Source organism: Mirounga leonina, unplaced genomic scaffold (genome assembly GCF_011800145.1).
Source record: "Mirounga leonina isolate KUSES-001 unplaced genomic scaffold, KU_Mleo_1.0 Mir_176, whole genome shotgun sequence".
Taxonomy (NCBI): domain Eukaryota; kingdom Metazoa; phylum Chordata; class Mammalia; order Carnivora; family Phocidae; genus Mirounga; species Mirounga leonina.
Window position 1 is genome coordinate 21,759,212 of NW_023270454.1, and position 19,557 is coordinate 21,778,768.

The 19,557-nt window shown below is 41.2% G+C and overlaps 1 protein-coding gene across 5 annotated transcripts in view; it reads left to right on the forward strand.

The window, feature by feature from the left end:
- Positions 1–4,366, forward strand: part of TMEM192 (transmembrane protein 192) — a 29,925-nt gene extending 25,559 nt beyond the window's left edge. For 3 of the 5 annotated variants that reach the window (XM_035022771.1, XM_035022769.1, XM_035022772.1), the window contains 3 exons: positions 468–570; positions 890–969; positions 2,554–2,909. In XM_035022771.1, the coding sequence (XP_034878662.1) occupies positions 468–570; positions 890–969; positions 2,554–2,666 (296 nt within the window). In that variant the 3' untranslated portion in view covers positions 2,667–2,909. Of the gene's footprint in view, positions 1–467; positions 571–889; positions 2,910–4,109 lie in introns of those variants that run through there. The other 2 variants (XR_004682400.1, XM_035022770.1) reach the window with 2 other exon arrangements.
- Positions 4,367–19,557: the final 15,191 nt, after the last annotated feature.

Consider the following 19,557-nt stretch of genomic DNA (forward strand, 5'->3'; position numbering starts at 1 on the left):
CGCTTTTTATAGGGTAGTATCAACAGTGGAGGCTTCAAAGTCATGATTCCTGGATTGGAAACCTGGCTACATATTTAACTCCCCTGGGCTTCACTTTATTGTAGGAAGTATGCGTAATAAGGGCATCTACTTCAGGGGGTGATTCTGAGAACTGGATGAGGCCGTCCATGCACAAGAGTTCACCCGTGCCTTCTTCTGTGTTTTAAATTCACAAAAAAATCATAGCTGTTACTATTATCAACAATAATGATGCTCTCTGTGTTCCCAGTGTTTAGTTCAGGCCTGGCACATAGACTTTCAAAGGCTTGAGTGCATCAGTATTCAAACCTGTTTATTCACTTTATGAAGCATTTTTATCCGCATTAACTTACTTGAAAAGCATAGCCAATTAATATAATTTGAAAAAATGGAAGTAAAAGTTTTTTTCATAATTAGATAACCTGACAATAATGACTTTATTATTTTAGTGAAAATTCGAAAATTTAATAAAGCCAAACCACAGCCTGATGTACTTGAAGAAGAAAAAATCTATGCTTACCCCAGCAATATTACCTCGGAGACTGGATTCAGGTAAGCTTTGGGTGGGGAATGAAAGACTACAGAAAGAGAATTATAAGGTTCCTCCCCCCTGCCCCGGTTATCTAGAAAACATTCTTACGCTTGGAGTTTATGATTACGCATATGTGCCCTTAGAATTAAGTTTGATTTGCTTACTCCCATTCAGCTGGATAAAACCAAGTCTAATGAAAGAATCTCATTTTGGAATATTACCTTGGCTTACAACATCTTAAGAAAAAGTCACAACTACAGTATGCTGTACTGAAAACTGGGAGGGGACCCATTTGCAAAGAGAGGAATGAGTATTGGTGAATATGCTGATTCTTTGCAGGACTATTTCAAGCCTAGAAGACATCGTTGAAAAGCAAGGAGACATAATCGCCTACCTGAAGCGACACAATGCCCTGCTGAGTAAGCGCTTGTTGACTTTCACTTCCTCTGACCTCGACTCTCCGCCCAGTCGCGGGTGAGAGGCTCAAGGTCAGGAAAGCAGTTGCAGAGGAATGCAGAGGAATCTAAGACTGACTGGACGACCTGACAAGCTGTCCTCGGGAATGGCAGTTTTGGCCAGATAACATTTGACAGTTTTTGTTGGAAGCCTGAATTTCGCTCTCACCTGTGTGGCTGTTTAGTAGGTGGGACTTGTGGGTCACTTGAAAGGTACTTCGCAGAGCCTGGATAACTCGAGGAAAACACGTGTGTTTGCACATTTTGAAGTGGTTTAACTGTCTGGTTTATCCTAAGATCAAAGGTATAGTGTAAACATCTTCTCGCCCAACATTAGAACCCGGTAATAATTTGGCTATTTATAGGGAGGAAATCTGACATGATGATCCGGTTGAAACAAGGGTTTGATCAAATAAGTTCTTTCCACTCTTAAAGTGATGAGAGAAGTCAGTAGTTTTTATGGTTAATGTTGTTTTCCCCTGCAGAGCCTCCTCATGTACTGAACATGCTTGTGTGGTATGGGATTACAGTTTGGCCCAGGTAGCTCTTATGGAGAATTTCCTCTTTGTAAGACCAGTCTCACTAGGTGATTTACTATGCAAACTCCTACAGTTTTCCATTCTCCAGAAATAAGATAATCAAGATTACTTAGACCAGTGTCAGACTGACAAGTGTTGCTCGTTACATCAGCAGCACCTTCCATTGGCAACAGCTGAAATACTTTGGAGAAAACTTGAGAACGTTCCCTTTATTTTAATCCTTCTTCAAAAAGTTGCCATGTGTTTCAGTATTGACTATACCTTGATTAGATCAAGAAAGGTATGTTCTGTGGCTTTACGTTGGTCTAAAAAGAACCTTTTTTAGCCTTGAATTACACTTTCTTAAGTTTTATTTATTTAAGTAATCTCTACACCCAATGTGAGGCTCGAACTCAGAACCCAGAGATCAAGAGTCACAAGCTCTTCCAACTGAGCCAGCCAGGCCCCCCTTGGAGTACACTTTTAAATTATGAGAATGAGGTGTCATATAAACTTGCATATAGATATTAATCATATCTAATTCTCCAGGTGAAATGAAGCATTTTTATGAGTAAAGGGCATTATTTCCCCAGTTTTCCTAGTTTGCCCCTTTAATTTATCCATTTGCATTAGCACCTTTATATACTGCCCTAGAAAGCTTAATAGGATGGGAGGGGACATTTGTGATCATGTGTGTTGGTCATTAGCCGAATAAATCAAGACCTCATTTGAAAACCCGTAAGCTATACACAACTGTTTGGCAGGGGATGTATTGATTTGGTCACATCCAGGTACTTAGGAGGGCGAACACCAGTTTCCTTTAGCTCTAGTCATTGATGGGACATTCTAAAAGCTTTCTACCAAGGTGAAAGTGTTGGTGTGTCACCTGTAGGCAGTCTCCTTGAAGCCTCAAAATGACAGCGTTCACAAACTAAAGCCAAAATTATATTTTTTAAAATTCAGATCGTATCCAAGTTTCCTGACTTATCTTCTCTCCCTTCTTTTTTTTTCTTTTTTTCTTTTAAATAAGTCTATCTCAAAGCCATTGCCTTCTCTGGAAATCTGTCTCTGTGTTCTGGAAGAAGCTATAAACTGCCTTTGTCGGTCTGCAGCCTCCTCAGGAGCTTCCTGGGTATAATCTGAAACTGGCCCTTGTACATGGAGGGCTGGGAGAGACCAAAGAAAGAGGCAGACCCCTCCAGACTGGTAGGTAGGGGCTTTAATAAACAAGGGAACTTACTTGTTACAAGGCTTGTCTTGGGTGCCTACAGGGTGAGCAGATCCCTGCATCCGCCTGCCAGAATCATGAAAGTTTATAAAGAGGCCTTAACTGGGGCGCCTGGGTGGCTCAGTCGCTGAGCGTCTGCCTTCGGCTCAGGTCATGATCCCGGGGTCCTGGGATCGAGCCCCACATCGGGCTCCGTGCTCCGCGGGAAGCCTGCTTCTCCCTCTCCCTCTCCCCCTGCTTGTGTTCCTGCTCTCGCTGTGTCTCTCTCTGTCAAATAAATAAATAAAATCTTTAAAAAAAAAAAAAGAGGGCTTAACTGGGTTCAGTCACATACACCATCCAGATCTCTCAGCAGCACTCTGCTCTCTCAAAGGTATGTCCTTGGACCAGCTCCCACTGTGCGAACGGTGGGCAGAATATACATTCCAAGGACAGGGGAGGGGGTGAGCAGCCTCTGAAGGCCCAAGTCCAGCTCATGGATGAACTAGCAGTCATGTCCTCTCGATGACCTCCTCCCAACAGCCTTCAGCTATTTTCCTTTTCAAAAGGAAAACACCAGTGGGAGATGGTTCTTACTTAGTTTTAAATGCAATTGGGGTCTATAGTCAGTTTCTAAGGTTTATAGGATGAACTTCGGCTTACAGAGAAAGATACAGTTAAAAAGTTAGGATAATCAGATTCTAATGTATGTCTGTAGAACCACAAAGACTTTTCTAAACTCAATAATGAACATATCAAACAATCAGAAAAATGAAACAAAGTATCAGAACTAGGAAAACACGGTAATGAACAAAGCACTTTAAATGTTAAGCGTTCTATTCACCAGGCAGGTGGTGTGGTAGCACAGCAGATAGAAAAGTTAAGAGCCTGGTTTGTAAGGAGGAAGAGGACTAGGATTTCTAGGCTCTGTGCTAAGTGAAATAATGGCCTGTAAGCCCAAGGAACTGTAGGAACTTCGGGTCAGGGTGCCCTGGCAGGGAAGGGGCTGTAGGAATTCCAGGCAAATTAAAAGAGTAAAGCAAGGCAGCTACAAAGGTCACAGGCACTGTGTCGAGTCTGAACCAAAAGTGTGAGGGAGGACAAGGAGGAGAGCTGGAGAGCGTCAGATCTGGGAGGGTGCCCTGATGCTGCCTGTGTGAGGGATCCCCTGGAATGGGATCCACTGAAGAGTTTCAAGCAAGGAAGCGACAGAGTCAGTTTTATTTTCAGGAGGATCCGATTACAGTGCAATGTGGAGGAAAGCTAGATGGCAGAAAGAGTTGGCCCTGAACTAGGGCAGGCATAGTAACGTTTTATTGAAAAGTCTGTATGCATATACGTGTAATATGTATTTCTATAATTTGGGGATTTTATTTCAGATGACAACAGCATCATGACTTAAAAGTTAAAAGCTCATTTTTTAGAAGAGCAATGTTGAAAAATAGAAGGAAAAAAATCATTTGAAATCCCACTGCCAAGGAATTGTACCAATACTGCCTGCTGTCCTGTACTCTCACCCACTGTGGGTGTCATCAGTCTATTTCATTCTAGCCCATCTGATGGATTAAAAAAAAAATGCAGGGACGCCTGGGTGGCTCAGTCGGTTAAGCGTCTGCCTTCGGCTCAGGTCATGATCCCAGGGTCCTGGGATCGAGCCCCGCATCAGGCTCCCTGCTCCGCGGGGAGCCTGCTTCTCCCTCTGCCTCTGTCTCTCATGAATAAATAAATAAAATCTTTAAAAAATAATAATAAAAAATTTTTTTTAAATGCATCATTGTTTCACATTGCATTTCTTTGACTACTAATGAAGTTGAGCATTTTCCTCCATATTCTTTGGCCTTTTGTCAGTCTTTTGGAATGTGTATGGGTCAGGTCTTTTGCATATTTTTCTCCTGGGATATTCTTTTTCTTAACATAATATTCTTTTATATATAAGGAGAGTCCTCAGTTTCTATTTGTTGGAAATATTTCATTGTTTTGTGTTCTTCTGCAGACACTGCAGCCTAGATTTTATCTGCTGCAGCACTAGTGAAAAAGCTCACACCAGTGAATCAATCGCTAAAAGCCACATTAGATGTATTCTTGTGTTGAGAGCCAGCAGTGTCTTGACTGAATTTTAATATACCCAAAGGGTATATTAAAAGGGCTGGAGCAGGGCGCCTGGGTGGCTCAGTCGGTTAAGCGTCTGCCTTCGGCTCAGGTCATGATCCCGGGAGTCCTGGGATTGAGCCCTGCATCGGGCTCCCTGCTCTGCGGGGAGCCTGCTTCTCCCTCTCCCACTCCCCCTGCTTGTGTTCCCTCTCTCGCTATGTCTCTCTCTGTCAAATAAATTTAAAAAAAATCTTAAAAAAAAAAAAAAAAGGGCTTGAGGCCCTTTTCTTCTTCCAGGGACTCAAACCCAAGTCTTACATGAATCAAGCTAATTCTTTTTCCTCTTTCCTCTAAGGCAAGATTCCCCAACCTTGGTACTACTGACATTTCAGGTTGGATTATCTTTGTTGTGAGGGGCTCTCCTGTGACTTGTAGGATACTTAATTAGTATTTCTGGCTCCAGGATACCTCTGCATACCCCGCAGTTGTTATAGCCAAAAATGCCTCCATAACATGTGTTTGATTTTATTTAACACTTAGCATTTAATTACTGCCCATGTGCCGGAGTGTATATTCTAGGTGCTGGGAACTCAGGGGTCAATAAGACAGAAAAGGTTCCTGTTCTCATGGAGTCTACATTCTAATGATGGTATCAGGGTGGGAGTAGAGGGAAGGTGGAAGTTAACACAATAAACAAGTAAACCGATCATTGGGTTTGATGAGTTTGATTATTCATCTGTAAATCAGACCTCGTGGAGCACTCTTATGTTAATATAACTTATAAAGAGGGGGTGCTTGGGTGGCTCAGTCCGTTAAGTGCCGCCTTTAGTTCAGGTCATGATCTCAGAGTCCTGGGATCAAGCCCTGCATCGGGCTCCCCGCTTGGCAGAGAGTTTGCTTCTCCCTCTCCCTCTGCCCCTACCTTCCACTCATGCTTGTGCTCTTTCTACCTCTCTCTCAAATAAATAAATAAAATCTTTTTTTAAAATGTGACTTATAGAGAAAATTTAACTTCTGTGTACTATAACCATTCAGAAAATCAAATGGCAAATGAAATGAACTTTATATTCTTCTTTCCCCATCCATTTTACAGAAAAGACTTATTTTAGTGACTTCACAACCTGACCAGAGATGGTTTTGTAAGTCTTAAATTTTTAAGGAAACAAACCTTGAATATATGACAATCACAAATCACAAAAATCTCAAAACTTGCCCTAGGTTTCCTAAGGAAAACGGTTTCATTTGTAAACCAAGGAAGTCTGTCTCTAATTCTTCTCCGCATTCTAATTCAGTCTCACTTTTCACCCTACTACTCCACTGAAACAGTTCTTTTCAAGGTTACCAAGAATGCCCTTCTGTGTTGCTTGAGCTAGGGATGAATAATGCATAGGTCTCCTCTTCCTTAGCTTGTCAGCAGTCGTAGACTCAGCTGAGCACTCCCTCCATGATTCATCTTCTTCATTTTGGCTTTCAAGACCCTGCAAACTCCTGGTTGTCTTCCAACCTCATTGGCTTCTTGTTCTGTGTCCTTTGCAGGTTCCTTTTCTTCTCCTTGTACTCCAGAGCTCAATCCCTAGGCCTCTTTCTTCTCCATCAGTACTTACTCTCTTGGTAATCTTGTGGCTTTAATACAGTCTACAAGCTGGCAACTCACAAATGTGTACCTCCAGCCAGGTCTTCTTGAACTCCAGATTCATATACCCAACTGCCTCATCTAGAGCTCTACTTTAATGTCCAGGACATCTCAAACATAACATGTCCAAAGCAGGCCTGTACTCCAAAGCTGTTCTCTGTCTCCATGGTGATGGTTCCTCACAGCCCGCATACAGTCTCTCAGCAAATCCTGCTGACTTTTCTTTTAAAACAGATCCAGAATCTATCTTCTTCACATGGATTATTGTAATAGTCTCTTAAGTGCCTTTTAGCTTTTAACTGCCATAATCCACCCCCTCCACACACACACACACACACACACACACTCCCAAAACATCAGTATTTAATACAATAGCAAAGAGGTTCTTCTAAAACATCCATCAGATGTTGTTACTCTAATGGCTCCCTATCTCAGTAAAACCAAAGCCTGAGGGGCACCTGGGTGGCTCAGTCGTTAAACGTCTGCCTTCGGCTCAGGTCATGATCCCAGGGTCCTGGGATTGAGCCCTGCATTGGGCTCCCTGCTCGGCGGGAAGCCTGCTTCTCCCTCTGCCTTCTCCCCCTGCTTGCGTTCCCTCTCTCACTGTGTCTCTCTCTGACAAATAAACAAAATCTTTCAAAAAAACAAAAAAACCCAAAGCCTGACAGTGACCTCCAGGGCTCTAGAAAATCTGCCCCACCTCCCACCCTTAACTCATCTCTTCCTACTCTTCCGTTGCTTACTGTTTCAGCTACGTTGTGGTTTTTGGATTGTGAGGCCCAAACCCACCTCAGACCTTTGCAGTTGCTGTTCCGTCTACTTGGAATGATCAATTCCCATATACCCTTCATCCTTCAAGTCTCTGTTAAATGTTACTTTCTCAGTGAGGCCTGTTCTGGACCACTGTTTAAAACTACAGCTTTCCCCACACTCAGCACTTTCTATCTCCCTTACCCTTGTAGGGGTTTATATTCTGTCACCCTAAAATATGCCACTTTGGCTTATTGATTATTTTGAATTAGAGATACTTGAGAAACAGCGAATGCAAGGACTCTGACCCGCCTCTGTCTCCATGAAAGGAGATGATAAATCTCCCATGTGAAAGGTGTCTTCCCTGTCCCAGGAGGGTAGGAGACATCCATATGACCAGAGATGGGATTTAGGGCTAGAAACTGTATAAACAAACCTTGTTACTTCTTTACCAATTCACTATCCCCAAGCCCAAACCCCATTGTCTTGTCAATTTTTCCTAAATGTGTTGTTTCTTTGTCTAAAAGGCTTAAAGGCCTCCTGCTTTGGTCACTTCTTTGAGTCTCATCTTTTTATTGGGCTCTTGTATGTATGCAATTAAATTTGTTTTTCTCTTGTTAATCTGTCTTATGTCCATTTTATTATTGGACCACCAAAGAATCTAGAAGGGAAGAAAGGAAATTTTTTCTTCCCCTATACCCTGTTTGAATTGTTTTCCACTGTACTTATCACCTACAATATTATATAATTTCCTCATTCACTTTATTTCTCCTGACTACAATGTCATCATATCAATTTTGGAAATAGCAAAGATTTAGAAGAAAAAAATAAAATTATCCTGAATAAATGTTCATTTGAAAGGAACACAACAGAAAATAAAGGAAATATCAGACATGTATGGAGTAACATCAGAAATAGGACAAAAACATCCACACTTGTTTCTGTAGGTTCTAACAAAATATGTATATAAGAAAAAGGATATGAAGGTATATAATTTGAAAAGGGAGTGCTAAAATTACCATTATTTGCAGAAATATGATTGAAGATGCAGAAATCTCCAAAGAACCTACTGGGAAAACTATTACAAAAAATACAGAAATAAGAGAATTCAGTAAGGTGGCTGGGAGCAAAGTTAATATGTAGAAATCTATTGCTTTATGGACGCCTGGGTGGCTCAGTAGTTAAGCATCTACCTTTGGCTCAGGTCATGATCCCAGGGTCCTGGGACTGAGTCCCACATTGGGCTCCTTGCTCAGTGAGGAGCCTGCTTCTCCCTCTGCCTGCTGCTCCCCCCTGCTTTGTGCTCTCTCTCTCTCTTTGACAAATAAATAAATAAAATCTTTTAAAAAAATCTATTGCTTTACATAACAAGTACCAACTAGAAGATGCAATTCAAAAAAAGGCCGCATTTATAATAAAAAAAAAAAAAAAAAAAACACCCAGATCTTTTTGAAGAAAACTTAAGAACATGACTGAAAGCTGTAAGACATGAAAAGGCATGATATGGGCACCTCGGTGACTCAATTGATCTATGAGGACTAGTGCTAAGATATCAGCCATATTATAATAACAATAATAATTAAAACAATGAGCTACTGTCCACAAATAATCAGATCAATGTACCAAAAAAGGAAATGTAGAAAGAAACCAAAGTGTATATGGGAATTTAGGATATAAAGGTGACACTTCAAATCACCACCGAAAAGTTAGCTCATTCAGTAAATGGTATTGAGACGAGGTAAACCATCAAGGGAAAACACAGGTTTGTGAAAGGATTTCCTTCCATCTAAAATGGAACTGGAGGATATGAAATGGAGAACCTCACATGTGCCTTTAGAAGCATGGAATTTAAGAACTGAGAGTGATTTCCCATAAATGCATGATTTACAGAAGATAGACTTATCTCCTAACCAATGAACATCCACCAAGAATCTCTCCCCATCCTCAAGCCAATGAATTTATTGTTTGAACTCTAGCTGGATACCCCCCCCACACACACTGTATTCCTTGCCCATAACTACAGCCTGCCCCAAATCCTTAACAAACTTGCCTGTAGCTTGCTAGAGTATGCATTCCCTGAATTGCAGTTCCTCTGCTATTCCCAGATAAACTCAATTTCTGGTAATTTGAGCTTGCTTAAGTTTACCCCTTTATTTAATTAACAGATTATTATATCTCTACCTTAGAATTCATATCTAATAAATTCTAGCTGATTCAAAGATTTTACTGTTTAAAATGAAACTATGAAAGTACTTTCAAATCATCTCAGAGTAAGGTAACTTTTTCTAAGATTGGCAAAAAGCCTGATATATTTAACTACATAAAAATTTAAATTTCCAGTTCCATCCACGTCATTGCAAATGGCAAGATCTCATTCCTTTTGATGGCTGCATAATATTCCATTGTATACATATACCACACCTTCTTTATCCATTCATCTGTCAATGGACATCTTGGCTCTTTCCACAGTTTGGCTATTGTGGACATTGCTGCTATAAACATTGGGGTGCATGTACCCCTTCGGATCCCTACATTTGTATCTTTGGGGTAAATACCCAGTAGTACAATTGCTGGGTCATAGGGTAGCTCTATTTTCAACTTTTTGAGGAACTTCCATACTGTTTTCCAGAGTGGCTGCACCAGCTTGCATTCCCACCAACAGTGTGGGAGGGTTCCCCTTTCTCCTCATCCTCGCCAACATCTGTCATTTCCTGACTTGTTAATTTTAGCCGTGCTGACTGGTGTGAGGTGGTATCTCATGGAGGTTTTGATTTGGATTTCCCTGATGCCGACCAATGTTGAGCACTTTTTCATGTGTCTGTTGGCCATTTGGATGTCTTCTTTGGAAAAATGTCTGTTCATGTCTTCTGCCCATTTCTTGATTGGATTATTTGTTCTTTGGGTGTTGAGTTTGGTAAGTTCTTTATAGATTTTGGATACTAGCCCTTTATCTGATATGTCATTTGCAAATATCTTCTCCCATTCTGTCGGTTGTCTTTTGGTTTTGTTGACTGTTTCCTTTGCTGTGCAAAAGCTTTTGATCTTGATAAAGTCCCAATAGTTCATTTTTGCCCTTACTTCCCTTGCCTTTGGTGATGTTTCTAGGAAGAAGTTGCAGAGGGTGTTATGCTGAGCGAAATAAGTCAATCAGAGAAAGACATGTATCATATGACCTCACTGATCTGAGGAATTCTTAATCTCAGGAAACAAACAGAGGGTTGCTGGAGTGGTGGGAGGGATGGGGTGGCTGGGTGATAAACACTGGGGAGGGTATGTGCTATGGTGAGTGCTGTGAATTGTGCAAGACTGTTGAATCACAGCTCTGTACCTCTGAAACAAATAATGCAATATATGTTAAGGAAAAAAAAAAGAAGATAGCAGGAGGGGAAGAATGAAGGGGGGAAAATCGGAGGGGGAGACGAACCATGAGAGACTATGGACCCTGAAAAACAAACTGAGGGTTCTAGAGGGGAGGGGGGTGGGAGGATGGGTTAGCCTGGTGATGGGTATTAAAGAGGGCACGTTCTGCATGGAGCACTGGGTGTTATGCACAAACAATGAATCATGGAACACTACATCAAAAACTAATGATGTAATGTATGGTGATTAACATAACAATAAAAAATTTCAAAAAAATTTAAATTTCCCCTTGGCAAAAACTCTTATGAGATGAATAAACCAAAAGAAGACAAATAAAAAATTGAATAAAAAAATATTTACAGGGCGCCTGGGTGGCTCAGTTGGTTAAGCGTCTGCCTTTGGCTCAGGTCATGATCCCAAGGTCCTGGGATTGAGTCCACATCAAGCTCCCTGCTCAGCGGGGAGCCTGCTTCTCCCTGTCTGCTGCTCACGCTGCATGTGTGCCTTCCCTCTCTCTCTCTCTGACAAATAAAATCTTTAAAAATATATATTTATAATTAATGTCACAGATTGCAGTTTATGATTTATAAAAGGGAAATGTATATTTGGCATAGAGCTCCTAAAACCCTTGAAATTTCCTAAGAGCTCTAGGAACATCTTTTGTTATAATGGTTGGTCTTTCAGCAGGTTTCTGAATAGTTCCAGAGCCATAAAAGTGAAAGGAGTGTCTTGTTACTCATAACAAGCCCCTTTCAACCACACCTGACTTTGTTATTGAGGTGGCTTTTGGAAATCCCCTAAGGAAAAGGGCTGGTTGTCTGGAAGACCAAGAGTTGGAACTTATTTATTTTTTTAAGATTTTATTTATTTATTTGACAGAACGAGAAAGCAGGAGAGCACAAGCAGGGGGGTGGCGAGGGAGCGGGAGAAGCAACCCCCAGCCAAGCAGGGAGCCCGATACAGGGCTCGATCCCAGGACCCTGGGATCATGACCTGAGCCGAAGGCAGTCACTTAACCAACTGAGCCACCCAGGCATCCCGAGAGTTGGAACTTACAGTCCACCTCTGCCAACCTGTGGTGGAGGAAACTGGGTAGCTAGGAGATGAGTGGGAGTGAGACTTCATTGTATAATCCCTTCTATCTTTTGAATTTTGAAACTTGATTTTTATACCTATTCAAATATTACATTTAAGATTTTTAAAAAAGATTATTTAGGGGCACCTGGGTGGCTCAGTTGGTTAAGTGACTGCCTTCGGCTCAGGTCATGATCCTGGAGTCCCGGGATCAAGTCCCACATCGGGCTCCCTGCTCGGCAGGGAGTCTGCTTCTCCCTCTGACCCTCCTCCCTCTCATGCTCTCTGTTTCTCATTCTCTCTCTCTCAAATAAATAAATAAAATCTTTTAAAAAAAAGATTATTTATTTGTTTGTTTATTTATTTATTAGAGAGAGAGAGTGGGGTAAGGAGCAGAGGGAGAGGGACTAGCAGACTCAGCGTGGGAGGGGCCTTGCGTGGGAGGGGGAAGGGTGGGCGGACCTTGATCCCAGGACACTGAGATCACGACCTGAACCGAAACCAAGACTCCGTTGCTTAACCAAACTGAGCTATCAGGTGACCCTACATTTAAGATTTTAAAAAAGCAAAGCAAAGAACATGCAGCTCACAGATCAAACATAGTGGCCAAAAATCATGTGAAAAATGTTCCACCTTATTACCTATTTGGGAAATAGAAGTTAAACAGGGTATATTGCCAGAGAGGGAGACAAACCATAAGAGACTCTTAACTAGAGGTTCATATATGTTGACCATTTTGGATTCAGCTGTCTCCCCTTTCATAACTCCCCTATATGTTCCCCGGGTGACCAATACTGACCCATAGGTAGGGACATCTCTACACCCCTATTCAGCAGGAAGACGTTACAGAAGATGAGACCTTCCACTTTCAACAACCTTACAGATTTAAGGATCAAAATTGTTCAGGGGGGAAATGATGAGGGAGCAGAAGGCTAGCTGAAGACAAAGCATAAGCTTACACCCTGCAACCTCCACCCCCCCACCCCCGCCCAGGGGAATATGTGTGACATTCTTCCAGAATCTCCCAACTATCCTAATGTTAATACCTTGCTAGAGGGTAAAAAAAAAAAAACCAAACAACAACAACAAAAAAAACCTTGCTAGAGGGGAAAACAACCTTAACTTGACAATAGCAAGGCCTCCGGTATCTTGTAGGTCCTCTAGCATATGAAAGTTCTTTTGAAAACCTCCCTTTTCCTTACTTCCCCCAACTCCCAAGTATATAATCACCACTCCTGAAGACCCCAGTGCAGCAGCTTTTTCTGCCCCCTGGGTCCTGTCCTTGTGGTTTAATAAACCACCATTTTGCACCAAAAAAAAAAAAAAAAGAGAGAGAGAGAGAGACTCTTAACTATAGGAAAGAAACTGAGGGTTGCTGCTACTGGGGTGATGGACATTAAGGAGGGCATGTGATGTAATGAGCACTGGGTATTATATACAACTGATGAATCACCGAACTCAACCTCTGAAACTAATAATACATTATATGTTAATTAATTGAATTTAAATTTAAAAAATAGAGTAGCAAGAGTGAGATTAGTCATACCCAATTTTGGCATAAGTGTGCACAAATGGATATATCAATAATGGTCAAATAAGTGGAAAAGCATTCTTAGTGGTAGCTTGACCTAATAATTTTTACCCCAACCATCTTTCCTACAAAAGTACTCATGTGTGAAAAGTTATATGAGTGAAGGTTTACGTCATTATTTTCTCTTTTCTTTTTTTACAGATTTTATTTATTTATTTGGGAGAGAGAGCATGGTGGGGGGAGTAGAGGGAGAAGGAGAAGCAGAACCTTCAGCTCAGTGGGGAACGTGATGTGGGACTCAATCCCAGGACCCCAGGGTCATGACCTGAGCCAAAGGCGGATGCTTAACCAACTGAGCCACCCAGGGGCCCCTACTTCATTATTTTCATACTGAGTATATGAAATGAAATAGATTCAGTAGGTGAATCCTTAAAGAAGTTATGATAGATTCATGGCACGAAACACTCAGCAACATTAAGAAAAATATATGCATATACACATATGAACATGAAATAATGCCTCTAATATACTGTTAAGTGAAAAAAGCATGTTGTTCATGTGACATTCCACTTAGGTTAAAAATTGTGTGTGTGTGTGTGTGTGTGTGTCTGATAGAGAGAGAGAGAATCAAGACAGAAGTAGGCCCAGAAGGATGTAAAACAAACTTAATAGTTCACGCTGTAAAGAGTATGTAACTAGGGAACGGGAGAATGAAAGGTAGAAGAGTTAAAGAAGAATAAAATAAAAGTAAAGGATTTTTGTCTTTTTATTCTACTTCTGTATCATTCAAAATTTTTACAGTGACTAATATTTTCTAATTAATAAAGGAATGTTCAATATATAGTAAATAAAAAATGTAAGTTACAACTCAGTATATTTAGTACAACTGCTTTTTAAGTAATAGTGCATGCTATACATACAAAGAAAACCTGGTACTTGAAAGAAAAGATGGTGTGGAATACACAGATTTCCTACTGTTTCTCCGTGAACTGCCCTAAAATGATAGTAAAGAATTTGTTAAGCATAAACTCAGAACGACTGAAGAATAGAGGAGGAAACAATTTTTTTTTTTTTTTTTTTAATGTAAAGCCTCAAAACACCTGCCGAGTGTTGCTGGTTCTGCTCCAAGTATGGGCTCTGGTCTGGTGTTGGCACCTGCAACCAGCCCATCAGAAGAGGAGGCTGGAGAGCCAGGAGGTAAATCAACTCTGTCACTAAGCATTAAAAGCAGAGGACTTTTTTTTTTTTCCATAGCTATATTTCTGAATACTGGAAGCAGTGTGTTGGTTTAAATTCCAGTGCATACTCCTTATCTCCTAGAGGACCGGTAACTATCTGTTAATGGTTCAAGAACTGGCTAATTGAGTGGCACTGGTCTTTATTAACTGTCTTTACTTCTTCACTTCTCTCTTGAACCCACATTCTGTCTGGCTTTTGCTTCCACTGCTCCCCAGAAACTACGGTTGTCAAGTAGTTGACTAGGGGCTTCCACGTTGCTCGATCAGTACTCATCCTTCACTGTCCTGGATCTGAGTTCATCATGGCCTCCCTGATATACTTTCTTTACTCAGCTTCCAGGTCACCACAAACTTTTGGTTTCTTCTCACCTTACGGTGATTTCTTCTCAGTCTCCTTCGCTGTTTCCCCGTTTTCTAGACCCAGTTTTCACATTTATATACAGCAAAATTCCCACTGTTGGTATGAAGTTCTGTGTCTTTTGAAAAAAGTACAGATAAAGTTGTATGACCAATACCATAATAGTAGTAAGTTGAAACTCTGGGGAGGTTGAGATGAGATGAAGGTGGGGGCGGGGTGGTTCCTCTTTGTTGTTGATTTTTTTAAGATTATTTGTCAGAGAGAGAGAGAGCACAAGCAGCGGGAGCAGAAGAGGGAGAAGCAGGCTCCCCGCTGAGCAGGGAGCCCGATGCGGGGCTTGATCCCAGGACCCTGGGATCATGACCTGAGCCGAAGGCAGACACTTAAAGACTGAGCCACCCAGGCGCCCCAGCAATAGAAAACTATTACAACAATCCAGATAAATAACTTCATCAGCCCTTCCCCCCAAAATATTGAATTCTCTATTCCCTTTGTAATTAAACCCTCCCCTGACTATTAACCACTGATAAGGATTGACCTGTTTTTTCTATCTGTGTAGTTTTGTCGTTTCCAGAATGTCATATGAATGGAAACATATGGTATGTAGCCAGTTAGGTCCGTCTTCTTTCACTTAGCTAGTACATTTGAGATCCATCCATGTTATGATTATCAATAGTTCATTTCTTTTTATTGCCAAATAGTATTCCATGAGCATACCAGTTTACCCTTTTCTCAGTTGAGACATTTGGGTTGCTCCCGCTTTGAAGCTCCTATGAATAAATCTGCGCTAAACATTTGCACTAATGTTTTTGTGTGAACTTCATTTAAGTGATGTCTTCATTTCATTTGGGTAAATACCTATGAGTGGGACTGTCGAGTAATATAGGAGGCATACCATTAACTTTATAAGAAATTGCCAAGCTATTTTCCAAAATAACTCTTATCATTTTGCATTTCTAGCAGCACCATAATAAAAATTCCAGCTTCTCTGCGTACTTGCCAGTGCTTGACATTATCACTTTTGAAAAATCTTTAGCTATTCTAATAGGTGTATCATAGTATCTTACTGTGTTCTTTATTTTCATTTAACCAGTGGCTCTGATCTTGAGCATCTTTTCGTGTCTTATTGGTCGTCTGCTTGGGTTCTTTGATAAAATGTTCTAAACATTTATCCATTTTTTACTGGGTTGCTTGCTTTCTTAGTGGGTTGATTCTTAATTCTTTTTATGTTTTATCTGCCCCTTGTGTGAGCCCCTCAGTTGTCTGGGACTTTGTAGGGGTTTACATCGTAGTGCATTTCTCAAAGCATTTGCTTTGCTTCTTTGGTTGCTCAGCTATGGGGTGAGCCTGGAAATAGTCACAGAAAGGGAATTCCCTTCTTCGGTTTTCTCCTCTTTTCCTCCCCACTCTCTGACTCCCTTTTCCAATTACCTGTGGCCAGATAGATGGGGTTTTCTTGCAAATTTAACTTCTATGCAATTGTGCCATTCTGCACAAATGGGCCTGCACTATGAACAAAGCAAGAAAGTAACAGGAGGATCCTACACTACTCCTTGCAAGTAAGGGTCCTCTTTCCTGGTCTCCATTGCCTGGGAGTGCAGATCCCCAGTTGGAGTTAGGTCTGGCTTCTGGGCAGAGCTAGGAGAGAGAGAAAAAAAAAAAAAGAAAGAAAGAAAAAAATCACATTCCCAGGGACCTTTTTTCTGGTCCTCTCACAAGATGGATTGCTCTCTGAGTTTTTGCTGTCTTTAATTCATTATCTCACTCAGATCAAAGCTGGGAAATAAAAAGGGAAAAGCCCCAGGAAAGTCACTACCACCTTAACAGGTTGCTCTTCAAGTGTGTCCATGAACCCAGTCTGTCTGCTACTATTTACTTTTTGGAGTCCTCAGATAATTGCTTTTATATTTCATCCAGGTTTTTAGCTGAAATCAGGAGAGAGATATGTTACCGCAGGCAATCTGGTTGACATCTGGTTTCTCTACCTGGATTTTCAAGGTTGTAGAGCCCACGGGTTCAGTCCTGGGCCCTCTTCTCATCTCTGTCTACACACACTCCCTTTCTGATTTCCTCCAGTGTCATTGCCTAAATGATTCCCCAAATTTATATTGCCAGTCTTTCTCCTGAACTCCAGAACTGCTGGTCCAGTTGTATGGTTGACACTTGGATATCTTTTAAACATTTCAAAATCAGTATTTTCAATCAGGGAACGCCTGATTTCCCCTATCCCAAACCTGTTCCACCCAGCTTCCCCATTTCAGTAAATGGCAAAACCATCCTTGCCTTTGTTCAGGGCAAAAAAATGCATGTCATCCTTAATGTTTGAGAGACATAGAGAATCAGCACTTTGAATGTGCATTAACAAGTAGTAATAGGGGTGCCTGCGTGGCTCAGTCGTTAAGCATCTGCCTTCAGCTCAGGTCATGATCCCAGGGTCCTGGGATCGAGCCCTGCATCGGGCTTCCTGCTCCGCGGGAAGCCTGCTTCCCACTCCCCCTGCTTGTGTTCCCTCTCTCTTGCTGTGTCTCTCTGTCAAATAAATAAATAAAATCTTTAAAAAAATAAAAAAAGTAGTAATAAATAATACATAGCACACTAAGCTCAAAGGGAAGAAGATTAACTTGAGAAAAAGTATCGTGAGTAATAAAGGAAAAATGATCAGAGAAGAAAAAAGTGACCAGAGCATTCACTGTCATAACTTAAACACTGACTATTAACAAAAGTTATAATAAAAATAAATGGGAGATTTGAAGGAAAAAAGACTGCATGTATGTGGTTGGGATGGAGAGGTATGTTGGTGGATAGCAAGTAGCAATAGAAGAATGTTATTAAGAAATATGGAGATAAATACCAAAAGATAATCTGAAGACCTGAAAGTAGTTATCTCTGAGAGGAGTTGGGGACACTAGAGATTGCGGTTTTTTATAAGTTGTGGAGAACTTTTTGGCTTTGAAGAATATGCATGTATAACTTTTATTAAAAAAAAATGGTGGAAGATACATACCAAATTCTGTTAGATGGTAACAAGGGTTCTATTGTGAACTTAGTCTTTCATTTACTAAATTATATATTCCTATTATACTTGAATTTCCTTAAGGAACATATATTTATTATATTGTTCTATTTTAAAAAGCATAAAGTATATTAGGGATCTTCAGAGAAACAGGTATCTTCTGTTATATAGATATCTAACATCTAACAGAAGAGAGGTATCTCCTGTGTCTCTGAAGATCCCTAATATACTTTATGCTTTTTAAAATAGTATATATTATGTATGATATATATTATCAATATATTTTATAGAGAGAGGAGATATTACATAGAGCAAAATATATATATATAGAGAGAGAGAGAGAGAGAGAGGCCATATATATTATGAGAAACTGGCTTGTGATCATGGAGGCTGAGAAGTCTAGTGATGGGCCATTTACAAACAGAAACCTAGGAAAGCCAGTGGTGTGATTCAGTCTGAATCCAAGGGTAGATGAGAGGTGTGGCAGGTCAAATAGGCAGGAAAAAAAAAGAGTGAATTCCTCCTTCCTCTGCCTTTTTTATTCTATTCAAGCCCTCAACAGATTGGATGATGCTCACCCACATAGGGGAGGGCAATCTTCTAGTATCCACTGATTCAAATGCTAATCTCCTCTGGACACACCCTTATAGTCAACCCAGAAATGTTTAATCTGGGCACCCCATGTCCAATCAAGTTGACATATAAAATTAACCTTAATACAAAGATGTAAGAAAATATTGGATACCAAAATTTACAATCTAGTTATAGGCATAACTTTCTAAGCATGACCTGAAACCAGAACCCACAAAATTTTAAATGTCTTAGAGTAATTTATACCAAGAAAAAGATTTTTTTTTTTTTTAAGATTGTATTTATTTATTTGACAGAGAGAGACACAGCGAGAGAGGGAACACAAGCAGGGAGGAGTGGGAGAGGGAGAAGCAGGCTTCCCGCAGAGCAGGGAGCCCGATGCGGGACTTGATCCCAGGACCCTGGGATCATGACCTGAGCCGAAGGCAGACGCTTAACCGACTGAGCCACCCAGGCGCCCCAAGAAAAAGATTTCTAAATAAATATGTAGATAAAAATGTAAATATGTAGGTTAAAAAAAAAATAGAGCCTATCAGATGGAAATCCCTCAACCTCTAATAGACCCAAATCTCATCCCATCTGTAGAGGCCGATTTTAGGCAAACAGGCTTGGGTAGAAATGCAGAAATGGCCCACAGTGACCCAACTGGCTGAATACACGCAGGCCCATCACCTCAAAATAGCCACAGTGGGCTGACCTGGCCAATGGGCTACTTAAAACTAGGCAGTTACCAAAAAAGGGAAGATTCCATTCCTTTCCCACCCCCCACCTCTTCATCTTCCCCTTTATTTTTTTTTAAAAGATTTTATTTATTTGGCAGAGACAGAGAGAGCAGGAACACAAGCAGCAGGAGTGGGAGAGGGAGAGCAGGCTTCCTGCAGAGGACGGAGCCAATGGAGGGCTCGATCCCAGCGCCGGAATCAGGACCTGAGCCGAAGGCAGACGCTTAAGGGCTGAGCCACCCAGGCGCCCGGTTCATCTTCTTTAAAAACAGCCCCACCCAGGGCCTCGTTGCAGACGTTTCTTCTCTGCTGCCCTGCCTGCCACTCCCTAGCAGTGCCGTCAGTCATCTCTCTCCTTTGTTCTGCCTCAGGTGAATCCTTTCACCGCCCGTCACCAACTTGCCCCGCACTTGGGGGCCCCCATCTGATGGAGACACCCCATTTAGACATACCATCCATCCTCTTT